This window comes from Monodon monoceros, unplaced genomic scaffold (genome assembly GCF_005190385.1).
Source record: "Monodon monoceros isolate NGI ecotype Baffin Bay Population unplaced genomic scaffold, NGI_Narwhal_1 Super_Scaffold_12, whole genome shotgun sequence".
Lineage (NCBI taxonomy): Eukaryota > Metazoa > Chordata > Mammalia > Artiodactyla > Monodontidae > Monodon > Monodon monoceros.
Window position 1 is genome coordinate 109119003 of NW_021703768.1, and position 12177 is coordinate 109131179.

Sequence of the window (12177 nt, forward strand, 5' to 3'; positions counted from 1 at the left end):
AGGTTTTTAAATGACAGACTCAACTTCTTTAACAGTTATAAAACAACTAAATTTTCCTTCTTATTACAGTTTTGGAAGTTTTGTTTTTCTACGTTTATTTCATCCACATTTTAATTATTCAAAGCGTCTTTCTCTTTAATGACTATAATGACTGTTTTATGTTTCTAACATTGGTTAGTTTTGCCATTTTTCTTTTTCCTTGATCATCCTCACCAAGAGTTTAGCATTAGTCTTTTAAAAGAATATATACTGCTTTGCTAATTCTTTTTTTTTTTACGTGTTACATATTTCTGCTATTATTTTCTTCCATCTATTTGAATTTAATTTGCTATTATTCTGGTTTCTCGAGAAGAATGTTTAGCTAATTCATTTTTAGCCTTTCTACTTTTCTAATATATGCACTTAAGGCTATACAATTCCTTTTAATCAAATCCAAAAGGTTTTGATATTCCTATTTTCATTCAGTTCAAAATAATCTCTACCTTCCAACAGGTTACTGGGAGGTACATTCTTTAACTTCCAAATTTTGTAATTTTTGTTACTAATTTCTCATTTAATTCTGTTGCAGACAGCCTTCTCTATATGAGTCCAACCCTTTGAAATTTGTTAATAGTTTCTTTATGGCCCAATATATAGTTAACTTTGATAAATGCTCCATGATCACCTAGAAGTAATGTGTATCTTGCAGTTGTTGTTAATTCAGTGTTTTATACAGGTTCATTAGATTGTGTTGGTTGTGTTGTTCCAATCTTCTATATCCTTACTGATTTGGGGGTGGGGCAGGGAGAATGTGGGTGTATGCCTTCATTTACTGAGAGAGTTGTATTAAAATTTTATATGTGGATTTCTGCTTCTGGTCAAGATGGAGAAGCTACCATTTTACCCTCCTGTCTGAAACAACTGAAAAACTAGACAAAATGTATAAAACAAGGCCACTTAATACCCTGGACACCAGGCACTGAAGGACAGTAATCCTTGAGAGCATAAGAAACAAAAGGGTGAGCCCTACACCATGGCCCCAGCTCACTGCCTGGAGAAAATTTCCAGGAGAATATAGAAAATTCAGAAGATTCTAAAACCTGTTGGGATTAATAAATGAATTGAGCAAGGTTGTTATATATAAGTCATTATAAAACAATTGTATTTCAATACTCTAGCAACAAATAAAAAATAAAAGACCTAAAAAGACACTTCATAAAAGACAGTATCCAAATGGCCAGTAAGCATTTGAAAAGATGCTTAGCATTATTAGTAATTATAGAAATTAAAATTAAAACCACATAAAGATATCAGTACATACTCACCAGAATGCCTGGAATGAGAAAAATGAAAAATATCGTGTGTGGTAAGGATGATAGCAATGTCCCTTCTGTGAACACTTGGAAAAACAATAGGCTGACCAGGCTACTGGAGAGGAGGCCTCTGGGCCTCTCTTATCTTGGTTTAACAAATTCTTCTTGAAGGTAGTGAGACAGGGCTCACAGTTCCTGTGGTGTACTTATGGACCACTATATCCTTTAATTGCAGGTTCTGGGTCCTCAAAGTCAGACAAAAACAGTAGCATGTATTAAGTTTCCTAGGGCTGCTATTAATACATTACCAAAAATGGGTTGGTTGAAACAACAGGTGAGAAGACCAAAATCAAGATGTTGGCAGGGTGGCACTTCCTCTGGAGGCTCTAAGGAAGGAGCTCTTGCTTGTATCTTCTAGTTCCTGGTGGCTGTTAGTATTCTGCTGCCCACAGCTACAGCTCTCTTGCCGGCTTCACAGTGCCTCCTCCTCTGTGTTATCGCCCTTTGCCTCTCTAAGGACACTTGTGATAGCATTTAGGGCCCACCCAGAGAATCCAAAGTAATTGCCTCATCTCAGAATGCTTAACTTTAATTAAATCTGCAAAGACCCTTCTCAGTAACCTTTAAAGTTCCAGGGATTAGAGCTTGATATTTTTAAGTAGTTATTATTCAACCTACTACACTTGTGTTTAGTATTTTCGAAATAAAGGAATAAACTAGTAACTGTGGAGAGATCAGGGGAAGGAGTGGCCCTGAGGAAACCTTGGTGTGTGTGTGTTGGGAGGGGGTAAACTGGGAGGAGGTAGAAGCCTTACCTAGCAGGGGAGTAATATTCTCTGGGTACAGAGGAGCGACTGGGAAACTTTACAAAGGAGTACTAAAGAAGAATTTCCCCCTTCTTTGCCAGGGTCCTAGGATCTGATCCCAATGAATAAATTACTGCACTTACATGTAAATGCACTTCCTGAAGGAGTGGGCAATAGGCATGCTGTGGTAGACCGAGCTAGCTGCCCATTCAATATCCATTCTTTCCTTCTTCACTGAAAAGAATACCACTTTTATTTGGAGCCATCCACTGCTCAGCTAAAAAAGTTCATTTCCCAGGTTTCCTTGCAGCCACTGGTCATGTGACAGTTTTGACTAGTGGGAGGTAAGCAGAATTATGCAAGTGGAGTTCTAGAAAAGCTGTTGTTTTGCTAATAAAAGGGCTACACATTTGCACCTTTCCTGCAAACCCTTCCTTCTTGAAGCACTGCGGTGATGCCCTCAGGTGTAAACGTCAGAATCCATGAGACCGCAACAGAACTGTAGAATCCCCATACCAGCCCATAACAGTCTGCCAGTAGACTTTTCTGTTATAAAAGAAAAACAATCCAATAGGGTTTAAGCCACTGTTAAACTTGGTTTGTAGTCGAATACACTTTTAAAAAACTAAACAAAACAATAGCTAGCTGTTTCACAGATACGATAATGTCAACCATAATTGGACAATTCCAATTTTTCTGGAGACTTAAAACAAAAAATGCCTTCACACCAATGCAGGTCCCAGACTGGTCCTCTTGAATGGGTATATAACCTGCTCCCATACATTAGCCATAAAGTGCAGAGAAGGTTAATTAGATTCTTTATTGATTCCACCAATGTATTAGTAGATATGGTAATAGTAAATGGTACTTTTACATTCTCTTAACCAAAAATATAACAAATATTTACACTCAATAAAAATACAAAAAGCATACAGAGGCACTGTCTTTCTAAAAGACATAAGTTTAAGAGGTATCAAAAAATAGGAGACAAACATTGCTTGTTACAGGACACTTTACAATCACTGAATTGTGCAGTATAATTGCTATTTGATTATTATGACTGTGCAGTTTTGTTTTTGTCCTTTGCTGATCAGCTCACGTTTCAATTTTAAAAGGTTAAGTACAACTGTATTCTGTGTATCAAAAGTAAAGAAGCCTTAAAAAAGCACAACAGAAGTTAAAGATGAACTGGGGTTCAAGTTTAAATTTGAAAATGTACTGTGACACTGTTTTGAAGATTTATCCCTTTGCTATACCACATTTACGGTAATACTAAAGGGATACATCTACTTTAATATCACATTTTTTAGAAACGTATGTATCAAAATAATAGAGTCTTAAATATACAAGGAAACTCTTTCTCCCCTTCTTTTTAAAGGGGAGAAAACACTTTATAAAAATTAGAATTGCTCTTGGATATCTCCACGATTACTGTCACATGTCAAGCCTACGAGAGATTCTCACGGTGGTTATGCAGATGATGACAATGTGACATCACCCTCATGAAAAACCATTTAAAGGCTTTTTCTCCCCAAATATCATACTGCAAGTAACCATTTGGAGAAAGCAAGACTCTATTAAATTACAATAAACCTTTATGGAAGTATATACTGGATTTACTAATTCTCCAAATCTTTCATTATGCAGAGATTTTTTTGTTGAAACTTATTATTTGGCAAAAGTTTGCAGTGAGGATTTACCGCTTCAATGGCCCTGGCAGATTCAGAGTTGTGGTACAATGAGGGCATAGATCTCTTCAGTATACTTATAAATTTATAAAATAAAAACAAACGGGCATTTTGAATTGGAGCAAGTATAGGTTAAGGCTTCTCTTGTTCTAGTCACGTGACAAACTAAGAGAAGGCAGGAATGTACCGTAAATTAGAATATAAAGATCAAAACGCCATGATTTTTTAAGGGATAAATACATATCAAACTAGAAAGCATTTGGCTTTAGTTCTTGATCAATGTGATCAGCTGATCCAAACACTCACATTTCAAGCTACAGGAAACAAAGGCAGCTACAAGATGCAAGTCCAAAACCACAAGCCTCTGACTCTCTGTGCAAGATATTATCCACAACATTGAGGACAACGATGGAGAAGGCTCCCATCTGGTTTGAAAGACCTGCTAAAAAAACAGATACTGTGCAAACAGCACATTTTTCCGGGGAGTGGATATAAAATGGTGAGAATAAATACCCAAACTGGATAAAAAGATGGTTGTAGCAAAAATATCTTTCACTTTGTTTTGCTCTGGACATGAAAATAATATTGTCTAAATCAGTGAAAGAAAAATTTATGATCACAGGACCACTGTTTATAGATCAAACCTTTACAGTGTGACTTTCAAACCAGGATTTTTGATCCAGGTTACTTTCCATTTCAATGGGCCAAGAAAGCTATGGAGCCAACTAGCCTCATTCTAACATACCTGGGGTTAATTTCTAAGGCTTAAGTTTCGTATTTACAGTTTTTGCCCATGGGAATTTTTCAGACATGCTATTTTTCCTAAAATGAAGAAATTATCATTTTGATAGAAAAGATGGACTACTGCCATTTACCAGTTGGCACTGATTTATGATTTTAAAATGAAGGAAATAGGAGGATGACAGAGAGAAGGAAGAGAGCTAGGAAAAAATGAGAACTTTTCAAAAGGAAGTAATAAGCCAACTAAATCCTATAAATTCACATACGGATAACCATTCAGAAGTAAACCTATTTTTGGCTCCAAGTTGATTTGGGTAGTACACATTAATAGCTTTGGCTTTTTTTTTTTTTTTGGTAGTCACAGAAGTTTATTAACCTTTCACTTGCCTTTACACTAAAAAACAAATGAAAAAATTTAAACTTAAGATGTAGAAAACATCATACTTAATCTTTTTTAAATACGGAAAGTCTACCTCATCCAGTAAATAGTCAATGAAATTTTAATTAAATACTTAAGAGTGCCACGCCCAAAAGGCTGTTAAATATATATGTCTCCTTCCTCTCAAGGCCTAAAGTGAAAACCAAGAAATAATCACTTCCATAATTCTAGCTCCTCTTTCCCCCACAAAATTTTCAACCAATTATAGACCTTGGTGTGCTAATGAGCTTTACCTGCAGGCAACTGGGAGCTGCAGGGTTTATGAAGATTAAACACAGCCTTGTGCTGTAAGATGGGGGTTGGGTGGTGGGTGCTGCAGAACACCGCATAAAGCTAAATTGATCTTCATGACTATACCGCCAAAGATAACATGTCCTTTAAAAAAACTCCATATTTGAGTTGTGAAAAATTTTAGGTATGGGTTTCTACAGAGTAGAACTGTCTAGAACTCATTCTCTATTTACTGGATTTATACTTATAGCTACAGTTAGACAGAGAATGGCTTTCACTTCAGTTGGTATACATGTTAAGTAAGATAAACATTTCATTCTTTGGAAATTAGGGTTGCTACACACCCCATCATACCCCTTCCTTTTCCCAAGAGACTGCTAGGACCCTGTGGTAGCTTCATTTGGCTTTCCAAATCCTGACCAGCAGATGGCAGTATTCTCCTTCCTAACACCTCAACAGCAAAGGGATTCCTGTTCCACTCAAACTGAGACCCTACGTTTCGTTGGTGCTATAGATGGTTACATCTCTGTATAGATCAAACATATCATCCTGTAAAGATGGCTTCAGTTTGGTCAGATCAGAGACAGTTTTATGGCCTCAAACATGAACATCAATTAACAAGAGCTCCCAAATACAAACAAAACCACAAAACTTCAAATAATAAGTTACTTTTCAAATACATAAAAATATCCTTGGTATTGGCAGACATTCTGAATTTGTCTGTTAACCCAAGCTATGGCTTGAAAATACTACCACTACTACTATCTTAAAAATAACATGTTAAAGGAAAATCTATAGTGATATATATGGGGAGGACTCGAGTTTGAATTTGTTCTAGTAACTGTGGTCCCAAGGCAGGTCTGGTGTGCAAAGCGAAGACTGGTATCCAGGCACAACATCCATAGCTGAGGAAACTATGCATCTGCAGGGATTAAATGAAAGGAAGCATGATTCAGGGCTATCTCATTGCTCAGAGTACAGGGATTAAAACCTCTGGGTTAGCAGCAGGAGCAGCGAGCTATTTGTTGGCAACAGCCTGCAGAATTGTGAGTTGGTTCTGCCCGCTCCTTCCTCCGTGACTTTCAGTAGACTTCAATCAGGTCAATCCAAAGGCTACACTGCTGAAACCTGTTCATTTTCTGAAAATAAAAGAAACACAGTTAAGTGGTAGGTCAGCATATTAATGAAGATCAACTAACAATCTAGTTATCTGTTTAAAAAGTTAGTCAATTTCAACAAAGAAATCCTCTCAAATATCCCATCAAAGGCCAGATTTTATTGTAATGACATTTTTGAGTTCTGATCACAATGAAGGCTGACAATCAACTGGAATTCAGAACTGCTTTTTAACCACTTTATTACTAGATTGTTTAGAAGGATAAAATTCATTTATTGCCAAAATTGCAAAGTTGGTCATGAGTTCTGCTAATAAGAGGAACTCTATCAAACAGCATGATTTCAGATAATTTGACATTTTGATACTTGGAGTTTCAAGTGTCCGTGCATTAGTGTAAAACACAACTCTACCAATGTCAAGTGCCTCCTCTTAAAATTATCCTTTTACGCTGAGCTGCTATTAAATACAATCAGGTTGCCCTCTCCATTTACAAAAAACACACCATCGTATTTAGTCATTTCTTTTTTAACAGAGATTTCTAAAGCAGTTAAAGAAAACATTTCTGATTATGTGAAATACCAGAGCAAAGACCATTCAATGTGTTTAGCAATTCATTTAAGAGCCATTAAGGTAGTTTGTCAACATACCATCTGCTTCGCTATCTGCGTCAGTCACATCTGCTAGTTTAGGATGGGATGGCTGCAAATTATGCCTCTGAGGCTGAGTTACGATCTTCGATGGAACACAGGCCACAGGGTTGCTACTGAGAGAAGCTGGTGGCAGTCTAGAGAGGCTGTTATGCATCATCTTTGACCTCTGCACTGCCACACTATAATCTGGAGGTTTTAGGTGTAGGTGGGGTCCTTCCTTTAGGTCTGCTAAAGAAATCCCCATGTATCCTGGAGGAGTGGGAGGTGGCTCCCTATACCTATCCTCCTTCTTGGGTGAGGTGACACAGTACACTGGCATGAAAAATAAGCAATGGAAATGTTAATGAAAAATATAAGAAATGAAAAAAAAAACATACTGAAACTTATTACAATGACAAAATAGAACTTAAAAAGGGACACAGTGAATATATTTGAACACAATGGCAGCAGGTTAAAAACACTTTTAATAAGCTTAATAAACTTGATATTTAAACTTGTTTTTAAAATACATAAATTACATTGGGTTTTACAAACATTAAATAGAATGAGACAGTTGAAGGAGATGACATTGATGACAAGCTTCCTCCTTTCATAGGTCAGACCACAAATCACAGAAGTGTGTGACAAATTCCTCAAGGAATACCAGCCCCAAAGTTGAATGAGTCAGAGACATTTAAGAATTCACCCTGAACATCTATACTCTATTAAATGGGGGGATTTTCATAGAAATGACATTTAGGCCCTCTACTTAAGGGCTATTTCACGTCAGTGCTGGCATATAAACAACTTTAAGGAGGAACTAATTCCTTCAAGGACCTTATTCCTAACCTCTGCTCTGTAATTAAGTGAGAAGAAAAGCCATAATTTTAGGAAATCCATCTTAAATTAAGCTTCTCTGATTTTCAGTGGACATTAAAAATAATGGTGATTTAAAATCTTTTGCCCTAAGTTTGTACACCCTGGGTCTAAGGCAAAGCTTCAAAAAAACATCAGAAATAAGTTAAAAAGGAAGTTCCATGAAATTAAGACCAATCCACAAGACTCACAGGACAAATGGCTCTGAGTATCTTGATCATGTAAGTAACTTTTAAAATACAAACACTATCTATATACAAGAAGAATAAATTTAAAAGGATCATTAAATTCTCCCCTTAGAGAATCAAGTTTGCCCATATTGAAATTTCTACAACTCTACCAGTAAAATCTGCATGTAGTATCAAGGTCAGAAAGGATTTCCATTCCCATCTGAGGAGAATGGAGTGGGGAGGGGGTGGAGAGGTTGTGAAAAGAAGACAAGAATGAAGAATGTTAAGTGATTTGCCCAGAGTCATCTAGAAATGAACAAAAAAAAATTTTTTTAATCTATTTTCCCAAATGGATAAGAAGAGAAAGATTTTACACCCTTGCACACACGTGCTTGTATATCCATATAACAGTTACCTAAAAGGCTTTAATAAAAAATCCTTGGAAAAAAATGAACTAAAAAATCCAACCTATAATGAAATTTGACAAGTAAAAAATATGCTAAAAAAAGCACGTGTCCTTCTTATGTTTAGTAGTTTAAATTGACATCACGAATATAGTATAAAGAGTTGATTATAATAATATTGACTCAAAGTACAGTCACTCCACATGAAAAAAAAACCACAGGTGCTATTATATCTAAGTACTTATATAAACTCAAGAATAAGGAAAAAAATGTATCTGACGGCCAAATACTAAAAGAATACACCAAGAAAGCTGTGCATGGTTAGAACGGAATCCACAAACAGAAGCTGGCACACCCATGATATGTGCTAGGAGGGTATAATGAAAAATGTTTGGGTCTTTTTTTTTTCTTTTTTTTTCCCCCACGTAGCATGTGGGATCTTAGTTCCCTGACCAGGGATCAAACCCATGCCCCCCCCTGCAGTGGAAGCGCAGAGTCTTAACCACTGGACTGCCAGGGAAGTCCCTGTTTTGGACTTCTTTATCACACTTTTTCCACCACTTGTACTACCTAAAAGTAGTATCAGATTCAAAGTTTCTACCATGTATGCAAAAAGCAACTAGGGTCCAAACAATTTATGAGGTGGCAAAGAGAATAATCCCTTTATTACTGCTGCACAGTAATGCAGTAATATTTTAATAAAACCAAAAAGATCTCAAAAGCAAAACAAGACATATAAACCTGTCCCCCTTATTAACTTCCTGCATGTCAGCTTTTTCATTTCAAATGGCTTGAATATCTGCCCCAAAGCTCTTGAGAAATCATGAACTTTTTGAAAATAATTTGCATGTGGAGGGAGGAAAGAGAGATTAGAGAAGGGAATTTCCCAAGAATAAAACTCTGGGCCAAGGTCACTTTACCACTTAAATTCTAAATGCCACAGATATGACAAAGAACACACAACTTACCAATCAAGCCCTTTTCTGTACTCGAAGTAACAGTTTTATAAACGGGGTCGATGCCGTCCTTGTGGTCCAAGCCTTCAGATGACTCAGCTGGGGTGCTCTCCAACACTCTCCGTTTAACTGTCCCATAGTTTGGTTCGTATGTATCAGACAGAGAACTAGAGGAAGCCCAACTCTGCCTCATCTGATTAGTCTCTAGGCTCCCTTTACACTGACCACAAGTTCGAGAGCAGCCTTTAGGACAGGTACAGGGCTCACAGTCAGTGGGTTCAACTTCAGCTATGGGACCATCCAAATGGGTATATCGATAAGAGTTCAAAAAATCCCAGCCTTTTGGGTTTGGAAGGCTTTGGAAGTTGTCATGGGAGCTGCTTGAACAGGAAGTCCAACTTCCACGACCACTATCAGCTGCTTCTATAATAATATGCTCGTGAGAAATCTCATCATTGCTCACAGAAGATGAGACAGCTAAATTCTTGATTAGTGATGGCTTTGAGAGTGTCCACCTAAAATTGGAGATACACAATTAAAAGTAATTTACTGGCTTAATGGAAACAATTTCTTCAGTCCATTGCAAGTATTACTGCCTACAAGAGACTACAGAACATGCATCACAAGTGTTTAATGCCAACATAACCTTCTGGAAAAAAATGACATTGTAATCAATCATCACTAAACTTGTACTGGCATTAATGTTAATACTTAGCTCGAAACATACACTGAAGAAACTCAAATACTTAAAAGGCTTCCTCAGAATTTTTCTTGAATTATTATGAAGGATGAGGTTTGAAATGAATAAAATTAAGTATACGTTTTCATTCTTGGTCAACATAATGCAACACTAGATTCTCTCCATGCACACAGAATTAAGAATCCTCAATTACAGAAACCATGTTTTATTTTTCAGTGTCTCTGAGGTACCAAGGAAACAGCAACTTCCCCAATTACCTACTACTAAATGAATTCTATCATTTATAGCAAGGGTTCTCAAACTTAGTTTCATGGACCAAATCAAGCGAACAGCCTGTTTTTTTATGGTCTTGAGCAAAGCATGGTTTTTACGTTTTAAAGGGTTTAAACAAAATGGAACAAAATACTCCAAAGATTTTGAGACAGAGACCATATACAGCCTGCAAAGCCTAAAATATGTACTCCTTTAAATGGGCCTTTACCTGCCCACACCCCAAAAGGTTTGTGACTCCCTGATTTATAGTACAGAGCATATAGAGCAGGGATCAGCAAACTAGAGCCCAAGGGCAAATCCAGCCCTCTACCTGTTTTTGTAAATAAAGTTTTATTGGGACACAGCATGCCCATTTGTTTACAAATTGTCTAAGGCTGTTTTGATGCAACAATAGCAGGGTTGAGCAACTGCAACAGAGAGCTTACAGCCAGCTATGCCTACAATATTTACTATCTAACTTTTACAGAAAAAGTTTGTTGACTCCCGGTCTAGAGAACCATAGTTTAGAAACCCTTACAAGTATGGTGATAATACTTCACTATATCTTAAATATTTCATATTAAAGTGTACCAGATTTAACAGTATCAGTTTAGAATCAACTTTCTCAGTGCTTTCTGAAGATTTCCATTTTGTCTGATTCTAAATAGAAATTTAGAGTTAACTTTTTTTTTTAATTGACTTTTTGCTAGCTGATAATTCTTATTCTCCAAATCATACTTTGAGAGAGTAAGGGTCAAGGACTAGTCCTACTCTCCCAATCTGTCTACAACGTGTATAGCACTGAGGGTACTTCCCATTACACACTCTTTTTGAGCAATCTCTAACCTTATAGCTAGAATGCAAGAACTACTTCCCACCTACCAATAGCATCTTCACTTTGAGTTCTTATTGATCGAAAAGATACATGATGTAAGTTACTTGAATCCAGTAACACTTAAAAAATGAGCACCCACATATCTTTCAAAATTGTACTTATTTGCACATTCAGTATAGAGAATACATGCTTGGTTCTCCTGTTCTTTCAACTACTCCTTTGGTGGGGGTGGTTTTACGTTCAAATTAGGGAGCAATGCTTGCAGTGGCCACTCGGCTTGGGTTTTGTGATGTGAACACAGGCAAGGATGTTTACCCAGGGCCAGGCTGACTATGGTCTCCTATCCCTGAGGAGTGCTCTGTCTTTTCAAATGCTCCAGTGGATTCAGGGACTGCCACAGCCTGGGAGGAACACCGTTCATCCTGTAGAGCTGCAGACATGGAGTCAACAGAGCAATTGCTCACAATGCTGGACCGTGAAGAAATCTCACTATGGCTGGAGTCAGACAAGTTGTCAGATTTAGCTGATGGTATAAGTGTATAACCTGAATGAGAGAAGACAACTGATCAAACTACAAAACAAAGGAACGGGAGTGGGGAGGGTCAGGGAGAGGACAAAGAAAAATATAAAAAGAACAAAACATAAAGTGACTATCAATGTCAATTTCCATCTATGTAGATGTAATGGTGCCGATTTTCTGTACATGTTCCTTTACATATCCATTCACCTACCTACCCACACGGCACCAATCTAATTCCAAATTCAAGAAATAGAAAGTCAAAACCCAGTATTACTGAGAAAACTAGTTCAAAGGTAAATCTGCCCCAGGCTCTCACATAGCTACAAGCATTTAATAAAACAAGAGGCATTAAATATATTACAAAACATTAAACTTGAACTTCTCAACTTCTTTTTAACCCTATGTACCCTCCCCTTTGATTAATATAAATATTTCAAGGCCTGACCTCGAGGTCAGGGGTAAACACCACCTCGAGGCAGGGGTATGTAAGGGGTATGTAAGGGGAGTCAGGACTCAAGGGA

The 12177-nt window shown here is 37.1% G+C and overlaps 1 protein-coding gene across 4 annotated transcripts in view; it reads right to left on the reverse strand.

Annotated features, from left to right (window-relative positions):
* Positions 1-4865: 4865 nt before the first annotated feature.
* The window catches only part of RAPGEF6 (Rap guanine nucleotide exchange factor 6), a 221043-nt gene continuing 213731 nt past the window's right edge, over positions 4866-12177 (reverse strand). For all 4 annotated transcript variants that reach the window (XM_029219185.1, XM_029219186.1, XM_029219187.1 and 1 more), the window contains 4 exons: positions 11452-11680; positions 9362-9864; positions 6962-7276; positions 4866-6336 (listed from right to left, as the gene is read on the reverse strand). In XM_029219185.1, the coding sequence (XP_029075018.1) occupies positions 6311-6336; positions 6962-7276; positions 9362-9864; positions 11452-11680 (1073 nt within the window). In that variant the 3' untranslated portion in view covers positions 4866-6310. The remainder of the gene's footprint in view (positions 6337-6961; positions 7277-9361; positions 9865-11451; positions 11681-12177) is intronic.